The 26953-nt window shown below is 48.7% G+C and overlaps 1 protein-coding gene across 1 annotated transcript in view; it reads right to left on the bottom strand.

The window, feature by feature from the left end:
- The window catches only part of LOC140348334 (poly(rC)-binding protein 3), a 34283-nt gene extending 20096 nt beyond the window's left edge, over positions 1-14187 (bottom strand). The window contains exons 1-5 of the mRNA XM_072434332.1: positions 14043-14187; positions 5579-5602; positions 5222-5254; positions 3866-3982; positions 1461-1592 (exon numbers count right to left, since the gene is read on the bottom strand). Of these exons, the coding sequence (XP_072290433.1) occupies positions 1461-1592; positions 3866-3982; positions 5222-5254; positions 5579-5602; positions 14043-14117 (381 nt within the window). The 5' untranslated portion in view covers positions 14118-14187. The remainder of the gene's footprint in view (positions 1-1460; positions 1593-3865; positions 3983-5221; positions 5255-5578; positions 5603-14042) is intronic.
- Between the last annotated feature and the right edge of the window lie 12766 nt (positions 14188-26953).

Raw genomic sequence — 26953 nt, forward strand, 5'->3', positions numbered from 1 at the left:
TACTACTGCACCTGTGGACTACACACATATATAAATACTTCTACTACTACTGCACCTGTGGACTACACACATATATAAATACTACTACTACTACTGCACCTGTGGACTACACACATATATAAATACTACTACTACTACTGCACCTGTGGACTACACACATATATAAATACTACTACTACTACTGCACCTGTGGACTACACACATATATAAATACTTCTACTACTACTGCACCTGTGGACTACACACATATATAAATACTTCTACTACTACTGCACCTGTGGACTACACACATATATAAATACTACTACTACTACTGCACCTGTGGACTACACACATATATAAATACTACTACTACTACTGCACCTGTGGACTACACACATATATAAATACTACTACTACTACTGCACCTGTGGACTACACACATATATAAATACTACTACTACTACTGCACCTGTGGACTACACACATATATAAATACTACTACTACTACTGCACCTGTGGACTACACACATATATAAATACTACTACTACTACTGCACCTGTGGACTACACACATATATAAATACTTCTACTACTACTGCACCTGTGGACTACACACATATATAAATACTTCTACTACTACTGCACCTGTGGACTACACATATATATAAATACTACTACTACTACTGCACCTGTGGACTACACACATTTATAAATACTTCTACTACTACTGCACCTGTGGACTACACATATATATAAATACTACTACTACTACTGCACCTGTGGACTTCACTACACACATATATAAATACTACTACTACTACTGCACCTTTGGACTTCACTACACACATGTATAAATACTTCTACTACGACCTGTAATAACATAGGTCCATCTTGAATATGTACAATTGTGATATATAAATAATATGTCAGCTTAAAATCATGTCTCTGAGTTTGAGTTGTTCTCGTTTCTCCAGTGGGATCCAGACGTCTCCTTCTCTCTCTCCGTCTGATGTTTGCTCTCGTAAAGCGTTTCATGTTTTCATAAAGTCTGTGACGGAGATAAACGAGGCTTTGAGCTTCAGAACGAGTCACATGGAGGTGTTTCCTGGAGCTGCACCAGACGCACGTTTCTGCCATGTTTCAATTACTTTTCTGACAGCATCATTTTAGTCTCTTTCTCCCCCCTCTCCCCCTATTTATGTCTCCCCCCTCTTCTCCCTCCCCCCTCTTTACCTCTCTCCCCTATCTCCCCTCTCTCTCCCCTTTCCTCTCTCTCCCCCCTCTCCTCTCTCTCTCCCCTCTCTCCTCTCTCTCCCCCCTCTCTCCCCCTCTCTCTCCCCTTTCCTCTCTCTCCCCCCTCTCCTCTCTCTCTCCCCTCTCCCCTCTCCTCTCTCTCCCCCCTCTCCCCTCTCTCCCCCTCTTTCTCTCCTCTCCTCCCTCTCCCCTCTCCCCCCTCTCCTCCCTCTCCCCCTCTCTACCTCTCTCATGTCCTTGATCTTGGAGCCTCCTTTCCCGATCAGAGAGCCGCACTGACTGGCCGGGACCACCAGCCTCAGGGTCACGGGGGGTTTACTGGGGGCGGGGCTGTTACTCATCGAGTTCAGGATGTCCTGGAACACAAGCAGAACAACAGAGAGAAGTGTGTGAAACGTCTGCTTTGGGTTTGTGAAAGGAGAGTGTCACCTCCCGCAGATGTCGCCTCCCGCAGGTGTCGCCTCCCGCAGGTGTCACCTCCCGCAGGTGTCACCTCCCGCAGGTGTCACCTCCCGCAGGTGTCGCCTCCCGCAGGTGTCGCCTCCCGCAGGTGTCGCCTCCCGCAGGTGTCGCCTCCCGCAGGTGTCACTTCCCGCAGGTGTCGCCTCCCGCAGGTGTCACGTCCCGCAGGTGTCACACTCGCGCAGGTGTCACACTCCCGCAGGTGTCACCTTCCGCAGGTGTCACACTCGTGCAGGTGTCAGACTCGCGCAGGTGTCAGACTCGCGCAGGTGTCACACTCGTGCAGGTGTCACACTCGCGCAGGTGTCACCTCCCGCAGGTGTCACCTCCCGCAGGTGTCACACTCGCGCAGGTGTCACACTCGCGCAGGTGTCACACTCGCGCAGGTGTCACACTCGCGCAGGTGTCAGACTCGCGCAGGTGTCAGACTCGCGCAGGTGTCACCTCCCGCAGGTGTCACCTCCCGCAGGTGTCACCTCCCGCAGGTGTCACCTCCCGCAGGTGTCACCTCCCGCAGGTGTCACACTCGCGCAGGTGTCACACTCCCGCAGGTGTCACCTTCCGCAGGTGTCACACTCGTGCAGGTGTCAGACTCGCGCAGGTGTCACACTCGCGCAGGTGTCACACTCGCGCAGGTGTCACACTCGCGCAGGTGTCACACTCGCGCAGGTGTCACCTCCCGCAGGTGTCACCTCCCGCAGGTGTCAGACTCCCGCAGGTGTCAGACTCCCGCAGGTGTCGCCTCCCGCAGGTGTCACCTCCCGCAGGTGTCACCTCCCGCAGGTGTCACCTCCCGCAGGTGTCACCTCCCGCAGGTGTCACACTCGCGCAGGTGTCACACTCCCGCAGGTGTCACCTTCCGCAGGTGTCACACTCGTGCAGGTGTCAGACTCGCGCAGGTGTCACACTTGCGCAGGTGTCACACTCGCGCAGGTGTCACACTCGCGCAGGTGTCACCTCCCGCAGGTGTCACACTCGCGCAGGTGTCAGACTCGCGCAGGTGTCACACTCGCGCAGGTGTCACACTCGCGCAGGTGTCACGCTCGCGCAGGTGTCACGCTCGCGCAGGTGTCACGCTCGCGCAGGTGTCACACTCGCGCAGGTGTCACACTCGCGCAGGTGTCACACTCGCGCAGGTGTCAGACTCGCGCAGGTGTCAGACTCGCGCAGGTGTCACCTCCCGCAGGTGTCACCTCCCGCAGGTGTCACCTCCCGCAGGTGTCACCTCCCGCAGGTGTCACCTCCCGCAGGTGTCACACTCGCGCAGGTGTCACACTCGCGCAGGTGTCAGACTCGCGCAGGTGTCACCTCCCGCAGGTGTCACCTCCCGCAGGTGTCACCTCCCGCAGGTGTCACCTCCCGCAGGTGTCACCTCCCGCAGGTGTCACACTCGCGCAGGTGTCACACTCCCGCAGGTGTCACCTTCCGCAGGTGTCACACTCGTGCAGGTGTCAGACTCGCGCAGGTGTCACACTTGCGCAGGTGTCACACTCGCGCAGGTGTCACACTCGCGCAGGTGTCACCTCCCGCAGGTGTCACCTCCCGCAGGTGTCGCCTCCCGCAGGTGTCAGACTCGTGCAGGTGTCAGACTCGTGCAGGTGTCAGACTCGTGCAGGTGTCACACTCGCGCAGGTGTCACACTCGCGCAGGTGTCAGACTCGCGCAGGTGTCAGACTCGCGCAGGTGTCAGACTCGCGCAGGTGTCAGACTCGCGCAGGTGTCACACTCGCGCAGGTGTCACACTCGCGCAGGTGTCACACTCGCGCAGGTGTCACACTCGCGCAGGTGTCAGACTCGCGCAGGTGTCAGACTCGCGCAGGTGTCACACTCGCGCAGGTGTCACACTCGCGCAGGTGTCACACTCGTGCAGGTGTCACACTCGCGCAGGTGTCACACTCGCGCAGGTGTCAGACTCGTGCAGGTGTCAGACTCGCGCAGGTGTCAGACTCGCGCAGGTGTCACACTCGCGCAGGTGTCACACTCGCGCAGGTGTCACACTCGTGCAGGTGTCACACTCGCGCAGGTGTCACACTCGCGCAGGTGTCAGACTCGCGCAGGTGTCAGACTCGCGCAGGTGTCACACTCGCGCAGGTGTCACACTCGCGCAGGTGTCACACTCGCGCAGGTGTCACACTCGTGCAGGTGTCAGTGTTGGTCAGACTCGTACCTCCTCAAACTTGTGGGCGATCATGGCGAAGGCCTTGAAGATTGTGTCCGTGGGGCCGGTGATGGTGACGATTCTCTCGGGACAGTTTCCCTCTGAGATGTTTATCCGAGCTCCGCTCTGACACAAACAGAGGGTCAAAGGTCACGCTCTGACACAAACCACACGCTAGACTCCACAGAGGGTCAAAGGTCACGCTCCGACACAAACCACACGCTAGACTCCACAGAGGGTCAAAGGTCACACTCTGACACAAACCACACGCTAGACTCCACAGAGGGTCAAAGGTCACGCTCTGACACAAACGTCACGATAGACTCCACAGAGGGTCAAAGGTCACGCTCTGACACAAACGTCACGTTAGACTCCACAGAGGGCAAAAGGTCACGCTCTGACACAAACCACACGTTAGATTCCACAGAGGGTCAAAGGTCACATTCTGACACAAACCACACGTTAGACTCCACAGAGGGTCAAAGGTCACGCTCTGACACAAACGTCACGTTAGACTCCACAGAGGGTCAAAGGTCACGCTCTGACACGTTAGACTCCACAGAGGGTCAAAGGTCACATTCTGACACAAACGTCACGTTAGACTCCACAGAGGGCCAAAGGTCACGCTCTGACACAAACCATACGTTAGACTCCACAGAGGGTCAAAGGTCACGCTCTGACACAAACGTCACGTTAGACTCCACAGAGGGCCAAAGGTCACATTCTGACACAAACGTCACGTTAGACTCCACAGAGGGTCAAAGGTCACGCTCTGACACAAACCATACGTTAGACTCCACAGAGGGTCAAAGGTCACGCTCTGACACAAACGTCACGTTAGACTCCACAGAGGGCCAAAGGTCACATTCTGACACAAACGTCACGTTAGACTCCACAGAGGGCCAAAGGTCACGCTCTGACACAAACCATACGTTAGACTCCACAGAGGGTCAAAGGTCACATTCTGACACAAACCATACGTTAGACTCCACAGAGGGTCAAAGGTCACGCTCTGACACAAACACCACGTTAGATTCCACAGAGGGTCAAAGGTCACGCTCTGACACAAACGTCACGTTAGACTCCACAGAGGGCCAAAGGTCACGCTCTGACACAAACCATACGTTAGATTCCACAGAGGGTCAAAGGTCACATTCTGACACAAACCACACGTTAGACTCCACAGAGGGTCAAAGGTCACGCTCTGACACAAACACCACGTTAGATTCCACAGAGGGTCAAAGGTCACGCTCTGACACAAACGTCACGTTAGACTCCACAGAGGGTCAAAGGTCACGCTCTGACACAAACCACACGCTAGACTCCACAGAGGGTCAAAGGTCACGCTCTGCCTGTCGCACTCACCTCCTCGCGCATCTTCTTCACACTTTCCCCCTTCTGAAATGACAAAAGAGCGTTTGTGTCGAGCTCGTGCTCGTGCTATCCCAGCATGCACCTGCGGTGCTATCCCAGCATGCACCTGCAGTGCTATCCCAGCATGCACCTGCAGTGCTATCCCAGCATGCAATATAATATAATATAATATAATATAATATAATATAATATAATACACTACACTATATAATGTATATAAATAATATAATATAATATAGTATAATATAATACAATATAATATAATATAATATAATATAGTATAATATAATATAATATAATGTAGTATAATATAATATAATATAATATAATATAATATAATATCTTTACCTTTCCGATGATGCTGCCCACTTCCTGTGGATGAAGCAGAAAAAGAGTGAAACTGACCAGTGGGCGTGTCCTGGGTCATGGGGACGAACAGCACCAAAGCTGAAGCAAGAGTGGGCGGGGCTTTTTCACAGACAGGCGGGGCTTATGCAAAAGTAGGCGGGGCTTGTAGACAGGTGGGAGTGGCTTATGTATTATTAATTCATTATTACGTTGAAGTTATTTTACGAGTACTTTAATGTGTTCATCTGCTCTCTGTCGCCCCCTGTGGACAACATCCTACATCCTATGAACATGTGAACATCCTATGAACATGTGAACATCCTATGAACATGTGTGCATCCTATGAACATGTGAACATCCTATGAACATGTGTGCATCCTATGAACATGTGAACATCCTATGAACATGTGAACATCCTATGAACATGTATACATCCTATGAACATGTGAACATCCTATGAACATGTGTGCATCCTATGAACATGTATACATCCTATGAACATGTGAACATCCTATGAACATGTGTGCATCCTATGAACATGTGTGCATAATATGAACATGTGTGCATCCTATGAACATGTGTGCATCCTATGAACATGTGTGCATCCTATGAACATGTGTGCATCCTATGAACATGTGTGCATCCTATGAACATGTGTGCATCCTATGAACATGTGAACATCCTATGAACATGTGAACATCCTATGAACATGTGTGCATCCTATGAACATGTGTGCATCCTATGAACATGTGTGCATAATATGAACATGTGTGCATCCTATGAACATGTGTGCATCCTATGAACATGTGTGCATCCTATGAACATGTGAACATCATATGAACATGTGTGCATCCTATGAACATGTGTGCATCCTATGAACATGTGTGCATCCTATGAACATGTGTGCATCCTATGAACATGTGAACATCCTATGAACATGTGAACATCCTATGAACATGTGAACATCCTATGAACATGTGTGCATCCTATGAACATGTGAACATCCTATGAACATGTGTGCATCCTATGAACATGTGTGCATCCTAGGAACATGTGTGCATCCTATGAACATCCTATGAACATGTGAACATCCTATGAACATGTGAACATCCTATGAACATGTGAACATCCTATTAACATGTGAACATCCTATGAACATGTGTGCATCCTATGAACATGTGTGCATCCTATGAACATGTGAACATCCTATGAACATGTGTGCATCCTATGAACATGTGAACATCCTATGAACATGTGTGCATAATATGAACATGTGTGCATCCTATGAACATGTGTGCATCCTATGAACATGTGAACATCCTATGAACATGTGAACATCCTATGAACATGTGTGCATCCTATGAACATGTGTGCATCCTATGAACATGTGTGCATAATATGAACATGTGTGCATCCTATGAACATGTGTGCATCCTATGAACATGTGTGCATCCTATGAACATGTGTGCATCCTATGAACATGTGTGCATCCTATGAACATGTGCACATCCTATGAACATGTGTGCATCCTATGAACATGTGTACATCCTATGAACATGTGAACATCCTATGAACATGTATACATCCTATGAACATGTGAACATCCTATGAACATGTGTGCATCCTATGAACATGTGTGCATCCTATGAACATGTGAACATCCTATGAACATGTGTGCATCCTATGAACATGTGTGCATCCTATGAACATGTGCACATCCTATGAACATGTGTGCATCCTATGAACATGTGTACATCCTATGAACATGTGAACATCCTATGAACATGTGTGCATCCTATGAACATGTGTACATCCTATGAACATGTGTGCATCCTATGAACATGTGTGCATAATATGAACATGTGTGCATCCTATGAACATGTGTGCATCCTATGAACATGTGTGCATCCTATGAACATGTGTGCATCCTATGAACATCCTATGAACATGTGATCACCCTATGAACATGTGAACATCCTATGAACATGTGTACATCCTATGAACATGTGTGCATCCTATGAACATGTGAACATCCTATGAACATGTGTGCATCCTATGAACATGTGTGCATCCTATGAACATGTGAACATCCTATGAACATGTGAACATCCTATGAACATGTGAACATCCTATGAACATGTGTGCATCCTATAAACATGTGTACATCCTATGAACATGTGAACATCCTATGAACATATGTACATCCTATGAACATGTGTGCATCCTATGAACATGTGAACATCCTATGAACATGTGTGCATCCTATGAACATGTGTACATCCTATGAACATGTGAACATCCTATGAACATGTGAACATCCTATGAACATGTGAACATCCTATGAACATGTGTGCATCCTATGAACATGTGCACATCCTATGAACATGTGTGCATCCTATGAACATGTGTACATCCTATGAACATGTGAACATCCTATGAACATGTGTGCATCCTATGAACATGTGTACATCCTATGAACATGTGTGCATCCTATGAACATGTGTGCATCCTATGAACATGTGTGCATCCTATGAACATGTGTACATCCTATGAACATGTGTGCATCCTATGAACATGTGTGCATCCTATGAACATGTGTGCATAATATGAACATGTGTGCATCCTATGAACATGTGTGCATCCTATGAACATGTGTGCATCCTATGAACATGTGTGCATCCTATGAACATGTGTGCATCCTATGAACATGTGACCATCATATGAACATGTGTGCATCCTACGAACATGTGTGCATCCTATGAACATGTGTGCATCCTGTGAACATGTGTGCATCCTATGAACATGTGAACATCCTATGAACATGTGAACATCCAATGAACATGTGTGCATCCTATGAACATGTGAACATCCTATGAACATGTGTGCATCCTATGAACATGTGTGCATCCTATGAACATGTGTGCATCCTATGAACATGTGAACATCCTATGAACATGTGAACATCCTATGAACATGTGTGCATCCTATGAACATGTGTGCATCCTATGAACATGTGTGCATAATATGAACATGTGTGCATCCTATGAACATGTGTGCATCCTATGAACATGTGTGCATCCTATGAACATGTGTGCATCCTATGAACATGTGTGCATAATATGAACATGTGACCATCATATGAACATGTGTGCATCCTATGAACATGTGTGCATCCTACGAACATGTGTGCATCCTATGAACATGTGTGCATCCTGTGAACATGTGTGCATCCTATGAACATGTGAACATCCTATGAACATGTGAACATCCTATGAACATGTGTGCATCCTATGAACATGTGAACATCCTATGAACATGTGTGCATCCTATGAACATGTGTGCATCCTATGAACATGTGTGCATCCTATGAACATGTGAACATCCTATGAACATGTGAACATCCTATGAACATGTGTGCATCCTATGAACATGTGTGCATCCTATGAACATGTGTGCATCCTATGAACATGTGAACATCCTATGAACATGTGAACATCCTATGAACATGTGTGCATCCTATGAACATGTGTGCATCCTATGAACATGTGTGCATCCTATGAACATGTGAACATCCTATGAACATGTGAACATCCTATGAACATGTGTGCATCCTATGAACATGTGTGCATCCTATGAACATGTGAACATCCTATGAACATGTGTGCATCCTATGAACATGTATACATCCTATGAACATGTGAACATCCTATGAACATGTGTGCATCCTATGAACATGTGTGCATCCTATGAACATGTGAACATCCTATGAACATGTGTGCATCCTATGAACATCTATACATCCTATGAACATGTGAACATCCTATGAACATGTGTGCATCCTATGAACATGTATACATCCTATGAACATGTGAACATCCTATGAACATGTGTGCATCCTATGAACATGTGTGCATCCTATGAACATGTGAACATCCTATGAACATGTGTGCATCCTATGAACATGTATACATCCTATGAACATGTGAACATCCTATGAACATGTGTGCATCCTATGAACATGTGTGCATCCTATGAACATGTGAACATCCTATGAACATGTGAACATCCTATGAACATGTGTGCATAATATGAACATGTGTGCATCCTATGAACATGTGTGCATCCTATGAACATGTGTGCATCCTATGAACATGTGTGCATCCTATGAACATGTGAACATCCTATGAACATGTGAACATCCTATGAACATGTGTGCATAATATGAACATGTGTGCATCCTATGAACATGTGTGCATCCTATGAACATGTGAACATCCTATGAACATGTGAACATCCTATGAACATGTGTGCATCCTATGAACATGTGTGCATCCTATGAACATGTGTGCATAATATGAACATGTGTGCATCCTATGAACATGTGTGCATCCTATGAACATGTGTGCATCCTATGAACATGTGAACATCATATGAACATGTGTGCATCCTATGAACATGTGTGCATCCTATGAACATGTGAACATCCTATGAACATGTGTGCATCCTATGAACATGTGAACATCCTATGAACATGTGTGCATCCTATGAACATGTGTGCATCCTATGAACATGTGTGCATCCTATGAACATCCTATGAACATGTGAACATCCTATGAACATGTGAATATCCTATGAACATGTGAACATCCTATTAACATGTGAACATCCTATGAACATGTGTGCATCCTATGAACATGTGAACATCCTATGAACATGTGTGCATCCTATGAACATGTGAACATCCTATGAACATGTGTGCATAATATGAACATGTGTGCATCTTATGAACATGTGTGCATCCTATGAACATGTGAACATCCTATGAACATGTGTGCATAATATGAACATGTGTGCATCCTATGAACATGTGTGCATCCTATGAACATGTGTGCATCCTATGAACATGTGAACATCCTATGAACATGTGAACATCCTATGAACATGTGTGCATCCTATGAACATGTGTGCATCCTATGAACATGTGTGCATAATATGAACATGTGTGCATCCTATGAACATGTGTGCATCCTATGAACATGTGTGCATCCTATGAACATGTGTGCATCCTATGAACATCCTATGAACATGTGATCACCCTATGAACATGTGAACATCCTATGAACATGTGTACATCCTATGAACATGTGTGCATCCTATGAACATGTGAACATCCTATGAACATGTGTGCATCCTATGAACATGTGTGCATCCTATGAACATGTGAACATCCTATGAACATGTGAACATCCTATGAACATGTGAACATCCTATGAACATGTGTGCATCCTATAAACATGTGTACATCCTATGAACATGTGAACATCCTATGAACATATGTACATCCTATGAACATGTGTGCATCCTATGAACATGTGAACATCCTATGAACATGTGTGCATCCTATGAACATGTGTACATCCTATGAACATGTGAACATCCTATGAACATATGTACATCCTATGAACATGTGAACATCCTATGAACATGTGAACATCCTATGAACATGTGAACATCCTATGAACATGTGAACATCCTATGAACATGTGTGCATCCTATGAACATGTGCACATCCTATGAACATGTGTGCATCCTATGAACATGTGTGCATCCTATGAACATGTGTACATCCTATGAACATGTGTGCATAATATGAACATGTGTGCATCCTATGACCATGTGTGCATAATATGAACATGTGTGCATCCTATGAACATGTGTGCATCCTATGAACATGTGTGCATCCTATGAACATGTGTGCATCCTATGAACATGTGAACATCATATGAACATGTGTGCATCCTACGAACATGTGTGCATCCTATGAACATGTGTGCATCCTATGAACATGTGTGCATAATATGAACATGTGTGCATCCTATGAACATGTGTGCATCCTATGAACATGTGAACATCCTATGAACATGTGAGCATCCTATGAACATGTGAACATCCTATGAACATGTGTGCATCCTATGAACATGTGTGCATCCTATGAACATGTGTGCATCCTATGAACATGTGTGCATCCTATGAACATGTGTGCATCCTATGAACATGTGAACATCCTATGAACATGTGAGCATCCTATGAACATGTGAACATCCTATGAACATGTGTGCATCCTATGAACATGTGAACATCCTATGAACATGTGTGCATCCTATGAACATGTGTGCATCCTATGAACATGTGTGCATCCTATGAACATCCTATGAACATGTGTGCATCCTATGAACATCCTATGAACATGTGTGCATCCTATGAACATCCTATGAACATGTGAACATCCTATGAACATGTGAACATCCTATGAACATGTGAACATCCTATGAACATGTGAACATCCTATGAACATGTGTGCATCCTATGAACATGTGTGCATCCTATGAACATGTGTGCATAATATGAACATCCTATGAACATGTGTGCATCCTATGAACATCCTATGAACATGTGAACATCCTATGAACATGTGAACATCCTATGAACATGTGAACATCCTATGAACATGTGAACATCCTATGAACATGTGTGCATCCTATGAACATGTGAACATCCTATGAACATGTGTGCATAATATGAACATGTGTGCATCCTATGAACATGTGTGCATCCTATGAACATGTGAACATCCTATGAACATGTGTGCATCCTATGAACATGTGAACATCCTATGAACATGTGAACATCCTATGAACATGTGTGCATCCTATGAACATGTGTGCATCCTATGAACATGTGAACATCCTATGAACATGTGAACATCCTATGAACATGTGTGCATCCTATGAACATGTGTGCATCCTATGAACATGTGTGCATAATATGAACATGTGTGCATCCTATGAACATGTGTGCATCCTATGAACATGTGAACATCCTATGAACATGTGAACATCCTATGAACATGTGAACATCCTATGAACATGTGTGCATCCTATGAACATGTGTGCATAATATGAACATGTGTGCATCCTATGAACATGTGAACATCCTATGAACATGTGTGCATCCTATGAACATGTGTGCATCCTATGAACATATGTGCATCCTATGAACATGTGAACATCCTATGAACATGTGAACATCCTATGAACATGTGTGCATCCTATGAACATGTGTGCATCCTATGAACATGTGTGCATCCTATGAACATGTGAGCATCCTATGAACATGTGTGCATCCTATGAACATGTGTACATCCTATGAACATGTGTACATCCTATGAACATGTGTACATCCTATGAACATGTGAACATCCTATGAACATGTGAACATCCTATGAACATGTGAACATCCTATGAACATGTGAACATCCTATGAACATGTGAACATCCTATGAACATGTGAACATCCTATCCAACAACTTTCTTTTAATTGTTCTGATTAATCTTCTTTCACTTCTCCGGGTCGCGGGGTCGCGGGGGCCAGGTTGCGGGGGACGGGTCGCGGGGTTGCGGGTTCACCGGGTCGTGGGGGCCAGGTCGCCGGGTCGCGCGGGGGCCGGGTTGCGGGGGCCAGGTCGGGGGGTTGCGGGGGCCATGTCGCGGGTCGCGCGGGGGGCCAGGTCGCCGGGTCGCGCAGGGGCCGGGTCGCGCGGGGGCCAGGTTGCGGGGGCCAGGTCGCGGGGGCCATGTCGCGGGGGCCATGTCGCGGGGGCCGGGTCGCGCGGGGGCCGGGTTGCGGGGCCAGGTCGCGGGGGCCAGGTCGCCGGGTCGTGCGGGGGCCAGGTTGCGGGGGCCAGGTCGCAGGGTCGCGGGGGCCATGTCGCGGGGTCGCCGGGTCGCGGGGGCCGGGTCGCGCGGGGGCCGGGTTGCGGTGGCCAGGTCGCGGGGTCGCGGGGGCCATGTCGCGGGGTCGCGAGTTCGCCGGGTCATGGGGGCCAGGTCGCCGGGTCGCGGGGGCCGGGTCGCGGGGGCCGGGTCGCGCGGGGGCCGGGTTGCGGGGGCCGGGTTGCGGGGGCCAGGTCGCGGGGTTGCGGGGGCCATGTCGCGGGTTCACGGGGTCGCGGGTTCGCGGGGGCCGGGTCGCGGGGGCAGCAGTCTAAGCAGGGACTCCCAGACCTCCCCCTCCCCACAACTTCCTCCTAGGCGTTCCCAGGCCGAGAACCATAGTCCCTCCAGCGTGTCCTGGGTCTTTCGAGGCCCCGACATCTGTTCCGGAGCCCAGGAGGCTGGAGGAGCAGCGGCTCTACTCCGAGCTCCCGCCCTGTGACTGAGCTCCTCCCCCTGTCTCTAAGGGAGTGCCCAGCCACCCGGGGGAGGATCTTGTCATTTGGGTCATTAAAGCTCATGACCATAGGTGAGGTCAGAACCCAGAGTGACCCGTAAATCCAGAGCTTTGTCTTTAAACTCAGCTCCTTCTGATTGGTCCATGCAGGAATTATAATCTGTTGCAAAAATGTGGAGCTAAGATTTTGACAAAATGAAAATAATGCACAAATATTCACATATTTGAGGTTCACCTTCCCGTGCATGAGGAGGCGGAGCGTTAGGGTCACGTTCAGACCCGCCTCCGCCTGACCTTTGGTCTGATCCATCCAGACCAGATCCTGGAGAAGATCCCGGGGAGGAGCCTGGGGAGGAGCCTGGAGTAGATCCGGGGGAGGAGCTTGGATCAGATCTTGGGGGCGGAGCTTGGATCAGATCTTGGGGGCGGAGCTTGGATCAGATCTTGGGGGCGGAGCTTGGATCAGATCTTGGGGGCGGAGCTTGGATCAGATCTTGGGGGCGGAGCTGATCACCTGCAGAAAAGCACACAGTTGTTTAGAAGAACAGAAGAAAACATGTCGGCTGGAGACATCGTGAGACGTTTGGACAGAAGCTGGAGACATCGTGGGACGTTTGGACAGCAGTTGGAGACATCGTGAGACATTTGGACAGAGGCTGGAGACATCGTGAGACGTTTGGACAGAGGCTGGAGACATCGTGTGACGTTTGAACAAAGGCTGGAGACATCGTGGGACATTTTGACAGAGGCTGGAGACATTGTGGGACGTTGGGACAGAAGTTGGAGACATCGTGGGACGTTTGGACAGAGGCTGGAGACATTGTGAGACGTTTGGACAGAGGCTGGAGACATCGTGTGACGTTTGGACAGAGGCTGGAGACATCGTGGGACGTTTGGAAAGAGGCTGGAGACATCTTGAGACGTTTGGACAGAGGCTGGACACATCGTGTGACGTTTGGACAAAGGCTGGAGACATCGTGGGACATTTGGACAGAGGCTGGAGACATCGTGGGACATTTGGACAGAGGCTGGAGACATCGTGAGACGTTTGGACAGAGGCTGGAGACATCATGGGACATTTGGACGGAGGCTGGAGACATCGTGGGACATCGTGGGACATCGTGGGACATCGTGGGTCGGAGGCGTCTGAACCTTTATGAAATCAACTTCTCTCGTTTCATCTTCAGAAACTCGTCCATAGCGTTTATCATTCTGCACCTGCTCAGTCACTAAACCAGGACTAAACCAGGTCTAAACCAGGACTAAACCAGGACTAAACCAGGTCTAAACCAGGACTAAACCAGGTCTAAACCAGGACTAAACCAGGTCTAAACCAGGACTAAACCAGGACTAAACCAGGTCTAAACCAGGTCTAAACCAGGACTAAACCAGGTCTAAACCAGGTCTAAACCAGGTCTAAACCAGATCTAAACCAGGACTAAACCAGGACTAAACCAGGACTAAACCAGGACTAAACCAGGACTAAACCAGGTCTAAACCAGGTCTAAACCAGGTCTAAACCAGATCTAAACCAGGACTAAACCAGGACTAAACCAGGACTAAACCAGGTCTAAACCAGGTCTAAACCAGGACTAAACCAGGTCTAAACCAGGTCTAAACCAGGACTAAACCAGGACTAAACCAGGACTAAACCAGGTCTAAACCAGGACTAAACCAGGACTGAACCAGGTCCAAACCAGGACTAAACCAGGTCTAAACCAGGACTAAACCAGGTCGAAACCAGGACTAAACCAGGTCTAAACCAGGTCTAAACCAGGTCTAAACCAGGACTAAACCAGGACTAAACCAGGTCTAAACCAGGTCTAAACCAGGACTAAACCAGGTCTAAACCAGGTCTAAACCAGGTCTAAACCAGGTCTAAACCAGGACTAAACCAGGACTAAACCAGGTCTAAACCAGGACTAAACCAGGTCTAAACCAGGACTAAACCAGGACTAAACCAGGTCTAAACCAGGACTAAACCAGGTCTAAACCAGGTCTAAACCAGGACTAAACCAGGTCTAAACCAGGTCTAAACCAGGACTAAACCAGGACTAAACCAGGACTAAACCAGGTCTAAACCAGGACTAAACCAGGACTGAACCAGGTCCAAACCAGGACTAAACCAGGTCTAAACCAGGACTAAACCAGGTCGAAACCAGGACTAAACCAGGTCTAAACCAGGTCTAAACCAGGTCTAAACCAGGACTAAACCAGGACTAAACCAGGTCTAAACCAGGTCTAAACCAGGACTAAACCAGGTCTAAACCAGGTCTAAACCAGGTCTAAACCAGGTCTAAACCAGGACTAAACCAGGACTAAACCAGGTCTAAACCAGGACTAAACCAGGTCTAAACCAGGTCTAAACCAGGACTAAACCAGGTCTAAACCAGGTCTAAACCAGGTCTGAACCAGGACTAAACCAGGACTAAACCAGGTCTAAACCAGGACTAAACCAGGTCGAAACCAGGACTAAACCAGGTCTAAACCAGGACTAAACCAGGTCAAAACCAGGACTAAACCAGGTCTAAACCAGGACTAAACCAGGACTAAACCAGGTCTAAACCAGGACTAAACCAGGTCGAAACCAGGACTAAACCAGGTCTAAACCAGGACTAAACCAGGACTAAACCAGGTCTCAACCAGGACTAAACCAGGTCTAAACCAGGACTAAACCAGGACTAAACCAGGTCTAAACCAGGACTAAACCAGGTCTAAACCAGGACTAAACCAGGACTAAACCAGGTCCAAACCAGGACTAAACCAGGACTAAACCAGGTCTAAACCAGGTCTAAACCAGGACTAAACCAGGACTAAACCAAGTTCTAAACCAGGACTAAACCAGGACTAAACCAAGTTCTAAACCAGGACTAAACCAGGTCTAAACCAGGACTAAACCAGGACTAAACCAGGTCTAAACCAGGACTAAACCAGGTCTCAACCAGGACTAAACCAGGTCTAAACCAGGACTAAACCAGGACTAAACCAGGTCCAAACCAGGACTAAACCAGGACTAAACCAGGTCTAAACCAGGACTAAACCAGGACTAAACCAAGTTCTAAACCAGGACTAAACCAGGTCTAAACCAGGACTAAACCAGGACTAAACCAGGTCTAAACCAGGACTAAACCAGGACTAAAACAGGTCTAAACCAGGTCTAAACCAGGACTAAACCAGGACTAAACCAAGTTCTAAACCAGGTCTAAACCAGGACTAAACCAGGACTAAACCAGGAATAAACCAGGACTAAACCAGGACTAAACCAAGTTCTAAACCAGGACTAAACCAGGACTAAACCAGGACTAAACCAGGACTAAACCAGGTTCTAAACCAGGTCTAAAATATTCCACATGACAGATGTTGAATCTTCCTGGATCCAGAGTCGGTGCTTTAAACCTGCAGTAACAGCGCCCTCTAGTGGCCCAGTAGCAGCGGCGGCGGCAGAAACACAACATGTTGAAGTAAAAGTACAAACAAATGTACTTTTACTTATAGAGGTAAAAAGTAAATGTATTTCAAACCAGATTTTCAGATTAAAAGGTCTCAATTTAGTTACATAAGTTATATATTTACTTTTACTGTCGTACTTCGTTACTCTGAGTAGCAGCAGCAGTACACGGTCCTGGTGACAAGAGCTCTTTTACCCTCTGCTGTCCCCTGCTGTCCTCTGCTGCCCCCTGCTGTCCCCTGCTGTCCCCTGCTGTCCTCTGCTGTCCTCTGCTGTCCTCAGCTGCCCCCTGCTGTCCTCTGCTGTCCTCTGCTGTCCTCTGCTGCCCCCTGCTGTCCTCTGCTGTCCTCTGCTGCCCCCTGCTGTCCTCTGCTGTCCTCTGCTGTCCTCTGCTGCCCCCTGCTGTCCTCTGCTGCCCCCTGCTGTCCTCAGCTGCCCCCTGCTGTCCTCTGCTGTCCTCTGCTGCCCCCTGCTGTCCTCTGCTGCCCCCTGCTGTCCTCAGCTGTCCCCTGCTGTCCTCTGCTGTCCTCTGCTGCCTTCAGAGAGTCAAAGTGTGTGTCCAGTGTGTGTCCAGTGTGTGTCCAGTGTGTGTCCAGTGTGTGTCCAGTGTGTGTCCAGTAAGAGCTGAAGTGTGTGTCGTAATAAAGCCGTGCAGCGAAGAGACGTTTAACATGATTAAAATGCAGATCCCACTTCAAAGGTTTTTCTATTTCACCTGAGGAAAGAGTCTGAGATGAAAGAGACGCTCAGACTCTGACAGGTGAAGCGTCAGGTGAAGCGTCAGGTGAAGCGTCAGGTGAAGAGTCAGGTGAAGAGTCCAGGAAGGAAGCGTCAGGTGAAGCGTCAGGTGAAGCGTCAGGTGAAGAGTCAGGTGAAGCGTCAGGTGAAGAGTCCAGGAAAGAAGCGTCAGGTGAAGAGTCAGGTGAAGAGTCCAGGAAGGAAGCGTCAGGTGAAGCGTCAGGTGAAGCGTCAGGTGAAGCGTCAGGTGAAGCGTCAGGTGAAGCGTCAGGTGAAGCGTCAGGTGAAGAGTCAGGTGAAGAGTCCAGGAAGGAAGCGTCAGGTGAAGCGTCAGGTGAAGCGTCAGGTGAAGAGTCAGGTGAAGCGTCAGGTGAAGAGTCAGGTGAAGAGTCAGGTGAAGAGTCAGGTGAAGAGTCAGGTGAAGCGTCAGGTGAAGCGTCAGGTGAAGAGTCCAGGAAGGAAGCGTCAGGTGAAGCGTCAGGTGAAGCGTCAGGTGAAGAGTCAGGTGAAGCGTCAGGTGAAGAGTCCAGGAAAGAAGCGTCAGGTGAAGAGTCAGGTGAAGAGTCCAGGAAGGAAGCGTCAGGTGAAGCGTCAGGTGAAGCGTCAGGTGAAGCGTCAGGTGAAGCGTCAGGTGAAGAGTCCAGGAAGGAAGCGTCAGGTGAAGCGTCAGGTGAAGCGTCAGGTGAAGAGTCAGGTGAAGCATCAGGTGAAGCGTCAGGTGAAGAGTCAGGTGAAGCGTCAGGTGAAGCGTCAGGTGAAGAGTCAGGTGAAGCGTCAGGTGAAGAGTCCAGGAAAGAAGCGTCAGGTGAAGCGTCAGGTGAAGCGTCAGGTGAAGAGTCCAGGAAAGAAGCGTCAGGTAAAGCGTCAGGTGAAGCGTCAGGTGAAGCGTCAGGTGAAGTTTGTCCGTGTGTGAGACGTCAGGAGACAAACAGAAGCTCCAGCATTCCTTTCACTCCTGATCCTGTTCTGAAGGACTGTCCTCGGGCCCCGTGTCCAAGATCCGAGCCAGGAACCTGGTCAGAGCCGAGCCGGACCACGAAGACCAGGACCACGAAGACCAGGACCACGAAGACCAGGACCACGAAGACCAGGACCACGAAGACCAGGACCACGAAGACCAGGACCACGAAGACCAGGACCACGAAGACCAGGACCACAAAGACCAGGACCACGAAGACCAGGACCACAAAGACCAGGACCACAAAGACCAGGACATGACACCATCCGGAGCGTTCGGAGCTTATGAATTCCAGGTTCACGTTAGAGCGGGACGTTTGTGTGGGACGTTTGAGCGGGACGTTAGAGCGGGACGTTAGAGCGGGACGTTTGTGTGGGACATTTGTGCGGAACGTTTGAGCGGGACGTTTGTGTGGGACGTTTGAGCGGGACGTTTGTGTGGGAAGTTTGAGCGGGACGTTAGAGCGGGACGTTAGAGCGGGACGTTTGTGTGGGACGTTTGTGCGGGACGTTAGAGCGGGACGTTAGAGCGGGACGTTTGAGCGGGACGTTAGAGCGGGACGTTAGAGCGGGACGTTTGAGCGGGACGTTTGAGCGGGACGTTAGAGCGGGACGTTTGAGCGGGACGTTTGAGCGGGACCTTAGAGCGGGACGTTTGTGTGGGGACGTTCGAGCGGGACGTTTGAGCGGGACGTTAGAGCGGGACGTTAGAGCGGGACGTTAGAGCGGGACGTTAGAGCAGGACGTTTGAGCGGGACATTAGAGCGGGACGTTTGAGCGGGACGTTTGTGTGGGACGTTAGAGCGGGACGTTAGAGCGGGACGTTAGAGCGGGACGTTAGAGCAGGACGTTTGAGCGGGACGTTTGAGCGGGACGTTAGAGCAGGACGTTTGAGCGGGACATTAGAGCGGGACGTTTGAGCGGGACGTTTGTGTGGGACGTTAGAGCGGGACGTTAGAGCGGGACGTTAGAGCGGGACGTTAGAGCAGGACGTTTGAGCGGGACATTAGAGCGGGACGTTTGAGCGGGACGTTTGTGTGGGACGTTAGAGCGGGACGTTAGAGCGGGACGTTAGAGCGGGACGTTAGAGCAGGACGTTTGAGCGGGACGTTTGAGCGGGACGTTAGAGCGGGACGTTTGAGCGGGACGTTTGAGCGGGACGTTAGAGCGGGACGTTAGAGCAGGACGTTTGAGCGGGACGTTTGAGCGGGACGTTAGAGCGGGACGTTTGAGCGGGACGTTTGTGTTGGAGCAGGAGCAGATGGTGAAAGTCTCTGACTGTGAGTCCATCTGTGCTCGGCTCCTCGTGTCACGTGCTCCAGACCAGGCTCCAGGACTACAGCAGGCCTACAGTAGGACTACAGTAGGACTACAGTAGAACTACAGCAGGGCTACAGTAGGACTACAGCAGGACTACAGTAGGGCTACAGCAGGGCTACAGTAGGACTACAGCAGGGCTACAACAGGGCTACAGTAGGACTACAGCAGGACTACAGCAGGACTACAGCAGGGCTACAGTAGGGCTACAGTAGTGCTACAACAGGGCTACAGTAGGACTACAGTAGGACTACAGCAGGACTACAGCAGGACTACAGTAGGACTACAGTAGGACTACAGCAGGACTACAGCAGGGCTACAGTAGGACTACAGCAGGACTACAGCAGGGCTACAGCAGGGCTACAGTAGGACTACAGCAGGACTACAGTAGGACTACAGCAGGACTACAGCAGGGCTACAGCAGGGCTACAGTAGGACTACAGCAGGGCTACAGTAGGACTACAGCAGGACTACAGCAGGTCTACAGCAGGGCTACAGTAGGACTACAGCAGGGCTACAGTAGGACTACAGCAGGTCTACAGCAGGTCTAAGGTTCAACCCTGGTCATTCAGTGTTAATCAGCTCCTCTTCTGTGATGAACAATGGGCCTAAAATGCAGCCCTGAGGTTCTCCCTGTGATGACGGACGTGTGAGTGTGAAACCAAAGATATAACTGCTCCGAGCCACATTTCACCTGCTCCGAGCCACATTTCACCTGCTCCGAGCCACATTTCACCTGCTCCGAGCCACATTTCACCTGCTCCGAGCCACATTTCACCTGCTCCGAGCCACATTTCACCTGCTCCGAGCCACATTTCACCTGCTCCGAGCCACATTTCATCTGCTCCGAGCCACATTTCACCTCACATTGGTTTTCTGTCTGTGAAACATCTGAAATACAAAAGTCAGAGGAACCTCCTCATTATCGTGTGATTCTTCTTCTTCTTCTTCTTCTTCTTCTTCTTCTTCTTCTTCTTCTTCTTCTTCTTCTTCTTCTTCTTCTTCTTCTTCTTCAGGTTCTGACTTTCGCAGCTTCACTTTTCCTCATAATCCCACAAACTCAGGATTATTTCTATAAAAAGCGCCGCTGACACGTTCATCTCCCTTTTCTCCATCTCTCTTCCTCTTTTTATTCCTCCCCATCTTTCTCCCCCTTTTATCACTGCCTCTCCCTCCTCTCCCTCTCCTTCTCTCTTTCCTCACCCTTTTATCTCATTTCCTCTCCCTCTCTCTCTCTCTCTCTCTCTCTCTCTCTCTCTCTCTCTCTCTCTCTCTCTCTCTCTCTCTCTCTCTCTCTCTCTCTCTCTCTCTCATCTTCCTCCCCCGCTCTTCTTGTCTTTTCCCTCCTCTTCTCGTGTCTCCCTAAACTCACACAGGGAGAACGTGAAAGCTCTGCATTTTTAACGACAATCACCCCCCTCCCCCTCCCCCCTTTCCTCCCCCCTCTCCTCCCCCCTCTCCTCTCTCCTCCCCCCTCTCCTCCCCCCTCTCCTCTCTCCTCCCCCCTCTCCTCTCTCCTCCCCCCTCTCCTCCCCCCTCTCCTCTCTCCTCCCCCCTCTCCTCTCCCCCTCTCTCCTCCCTCTTTTCGCTGGTAAAAGAAGCTAAACGCGCTGCATTTCTCACCCATAAGTCGAGGGAGGCTTAGTGTAAGAGGCTTGAATCGTGGAGAATCTGACAAACTGTGACGGCCGACGCCCAAACGCGAGCCCCACCCTCACAGGGAAGTCAGACTACGCTGGGATTTGTGTCAAAAAACAGCCGCAAAACCGGACCCAACCAGAAGGAATTAGGTTTGATTCTCTGCTTCTTCCTCAAACGCCGCTGGACATGACGTTTGAGGCGATTCCATTGGTTTTGTCCGGATGTGGGCGGAGCCACGAACACGAGCGTGTTTGTTTGAATGTTGTAAACCTTCGTTTGGTTTGAGTCCATTTGAGGTCAAACGTCTCATATTAAACCTGGTCGGATCTGGTCCAACTCCTCGAGGTCATGGCCTTTGTCGATGATGTCACAACAACAACAGGAGCAGTTTCCTCCACGGCGACGGTAAAACTCACGAAAAGCATCATTCAAACTGAGATGATACAAACAGACATGGAGATGTTCATGTTCATCGCTCGCCACAGCTGCCAGGGGCAAACTGCAGGACAAAGACTGCCTCTGGGCGTTCCCTTAGCTCCTCCTTTGTTTGATTTATCGCCTGTCAAACGCTTCCACCGGACCACCCTTAATACACCCTTAATACACCCGTAATACACCTGCAATATACCCGTAATACACCCTTAATACACCCTTAATATACCCGTAATACACCCTTAATACACCCGTAATACACCTGCAATATACCCGTAATACACCCTTAATACACCCTTAATATACCCGTAATACACCCTTAATACACCCGTAATACACCTGCAATATACCCGTAATACACCCGCAATACACCCGTAATACACCCGTAATACACCCGCAATACACCCGTAATACACCCGTAATACACCCGTAATACACCTGCAATACACCCGCAATACACCCGTAATACACCCGTAATACACCCGTAATACACCTGCAATATACCCGTAATACACCCGCAATACACCCGTAATACACCCGTAATACACCCGCAATACACCCGTAATACACCCGTAATACACCCGTAATACACCTGCAATACACCCGCAATACACCCGTAATACACCCGTAATACACCCGCAATACACCCGTAATACACCCGTAATACACCCGCAATACACCCGCAATACACCCGTAATACACCTGCAATACACCCGTAATACACCTGCAATACACCCGTAATACACCCGCAATACACCCATAATACACCCTTAATATACCCGTAATACACCCTTAATAAACCCGTAATACACCTGCAATACACCCGTAATACACCCGCAATACACCCATAATACACCCTTAATATACCCGCAATACACCCGCAATACACCCGTAATACACCTGTAATACACCCGTAATACAACTGCAATATACCTGTAATACACCCGCAATACACCAGCAATACACCCGTAATACAACTGCAATATACCCGTAATACACCCGCAATACACCCGCAATACACCCGCAATACACCCGCAATACACCCGCAATACACCAGCAATACACCCGTAATACAACTGCAATATACCCGTAATACACCCGCAATACACCCGTAATACAACTGCAATACACCCGTAATACACCCGTAATACACCCGCAATACACCCGCAATACACCCGTAATACACCTGCAATACACCCGTAATACACCTGCAATATACCCGTAATACACCCGCAATACACCCGCAATACACCCGTAATACACCCTCAATACACCCGTAATACACCTGCAATACACCCGTAATACACCTGCAATACACCCGTAATACACCCGCAATACACCCGTAATACACCTGCAATACACCCGTAATACACCCGCAATACACCCGCAATACACCCGTAATACACCTGCAATATACCCGTAATACACCCGCAATACACCCGCAATACACCCGTAATACACCCTCAATACACCCGTAATACACCTGCAATACACCCGTAATACACCTGCAATACACCCGTAATACACCCGCAATACACCCGTAATACACCTGCAATACACCCGTAATACACCCGCAATACACCCGCAATACACCCGTAATACACCCGTAATACACCCGCAATACACCCGCAATACACCCGTAATACACCCGCAATACACCCGTAATACACCTGCAATACACCCGTAATACACCCGCAATACACCCGCAATACACCCGTAATACACCTGCAATACACCCGTAATACACCCGCAATACACCTGTAATACACCCGTAATACAACTGCAATATACTTGTAATACACCCGCAATACACCCGTAATACACCCGTAATACAACTGCAATATACCTGTAATACACCCGTAATACACCTGCAATATACCCGTAATATACCCGCAATACACCCGTAATACACCTGCAATACACCCGTAATACACCCGCAATACACCCGTAATACACCCGCAATACACCCGTAATACACCCGTAATACAACTGCAATATACCTGTAATACACCCGTAATACACCCGCAATACACCCGTAATACACCTGCAATATACCCGTAATACACCCGCAATACACCCGTAATACACCTGCAATACACCCGTAATACACCCGCAATACACCCGTAATACACCCGCAATACACCCGTAATACACCCGTAATACAACTGCAATATACCCGTAATACACCCGCAATACACCCGTAATACAGCCGTAATACACCCGTAATACACCCGGAATACACCCGTAATACACCCGCAATACACTCGTAATACACTCGTAATACACCTGTAATACACTCTTAATACACCTGTAATACACTCTTAATACACCCGTAATACACTCGTAATACACCTGTAATACACTCGTAATACACCTGTAATAAGATAAGATAATCCTTTAATGTCCACTCAAGAGGAAATGTCGTTGTTACAACGCAATAGATACAGGAGGAAAGGACAGATTATAGGAAGTTTCAAAAAAAAAAAAAAACACTCATAATACACTCGTAATACACCTGTAATACACTCTTACCCGTAATACACTCTTAATACACCTGTAATACACTCGTAATACACCTGTAATACACTCGTAATACACCTGTAATACACTCTTAATACACCTGTAATACACTCGTAATACACCTGTAATACACTCGTAATACACCTGTAATAAGATAAGATAATCCTTTAATGTCCACTCAAGAGGAAATGTCGTTGTTACAACGCAATAGATACAGGAGGAAAGGACAGATCATAGGAAGTTTCAAAAAATAAAAAAAAAACACTCATAATACACCCGTCATACACCTGTACACCCATTAATTAATCAAATTAATTAGATTAATTACTTACACGAATCACATTCATTGTATTCATGTCATAATTCGCTCACTCATGTGTGTAATGTAACACACGTGTCAGTGTTACATTATTGTCTTACACAGTCTCAGTCTCAGTGTGAGTTCTGCTGATCCGGAGTCTCTGGCGCTGATCCCAGAACAGTCCCAGTGTTCCAGGAGCGTGTGGAGATGTGGACCGGTCTAAACCAGTCCCACCAGGGTCCCGGGACCTAGACCTGGTCCGGATCCTGTGTGTGTCAGATGCCCTCCCATCATCTGCACTTAGACAAGATGATTCTAGTAAAACCTTTTAGAAAACCACTCAAAGAAGTGACTTTTTTAAACACCAGCGTCCTCTGTCCTTAGACACATGTCCCAGAGTCCTCTGTCCTTAGACACATGTCCCAGAGTCCTCTGTCCTTAGACACATGTCCCAGAGTCCTCTGTCCTTAGACACATGTCCCAGAGTCCTCTGTCCTTAGACACATGTCCCAGAGTCCTCTGTCCTTAGACACATGTCCCAGCGTCCTCTGTCCTTAGACACATGTCCCAGCGTCCTCTGTCCTTAGACACATGTCCCAGAGTCCTCTGTCCTTAGACACATGTCCCAGAGTCCTCTGTCCTTAGACACATGTCCCAGCGTCCTCTGTCCTTAGACACATGTCCCAGAGTCCTCTGTCCTTAGACACATGTCCCGGCGTCCTCTGTCCTTAGACACATGTCCCAGAGTCCTCTGTCCTTAGACACATGTCCCAGAGTCCTCTGTCCTTAGACACATGTCCCAGAGTCCTCTGTCCTTAGACACATGTCCCAGCGTCCTCTGTCCTTAGACACATGTCCCAGCGTCCTCTGTCCTTAGACACATGTCCCAGAGTCCTCTGTCCTTAGACACATGTCCCAGAGTCCTCTGTCCTTAGACACATGTCCCAGCGTCCTCTGTCCTTAGACACATGTCCCAGCGTCCTCTGTCCTTAGACACATGTCCCAGCGTCCTCTGTCCTTAGACACATGTCCCAGAGTCCTCTGTCCTTAGACACATGTCCCAGAGTCCTCTGTCCTTAGACACATGTCCCAGCGTCCTCTGTCCTTAGACACATGTCCCAGCGTCCTCTGTCCTTAGACACATGTCCCAGAGTCCTCTGTCCTTAGACACATGTCCCAGCGTCCTCTGTCCTTAGACACATGTCCCAGCGTCCTCTGTCCTTAGACACATGTCCCAGAGTCCTCTGTCCTTAGACACATGTCCCGGCGTCCTCTGTCCTTTGACATATGTCCCAGCGTCCTCTGTCCTTTGACACATGTCCCAGCGTCCTCTGTCCTTACACATATGTCCCAGCGTCCTCTGTCCTCTAACACATGTCCCAGCGTCCTCTGTCCTAACACACATGTCCCAGCATCCTCTGTCCTTAGACACATGTCCCAGGGTCCTCTGTCCTTACACATATGATCCAGCGTCCTCTGTCCTTAGACACATGTCCCAGCGTCCCGTGTCCTTTGATTTATGTCCCAGCGTCCTCGTGATTCTAAAACCACTTTCACTTCTCCTGTGTCACTGCTGGTCACATGTTCTTCCAATCCTCTCCAGATTTCTATGTCTAAGGACAGGGGGAGGGTCTAAAGACAGGGGGAGGGTCTAAACACAGGGGAGGGTCTAAAGACAGGAGGAGGGTCTAAAGACAGGGGGAGGGTCTAAAGACAGGGGGAGGGTCTAAACACAGGGGAGGGTCTAAAGACAGGGGGAGGGTCTAAAGACAGGAGGAGGGTCTAAAGACAG

Source organism: Eucyclogobius newberryi, unplaced genomic scaffold (assembly GCF_026437365.1).
Source record: "Eucyclogobius newberryi isolate DKJ021-1_F unplaced genomic scaffold, fEucNew1.0.hap1 SCAF_67, whole genome shotgun sequence".
Taxonomy (NCBI): Eukaryota; Metazoa; Chordata; class Actinopteri; order Gobiiformes; family Gobiidae; genus Eucyclogobius; species Eucyclogobius newberryi.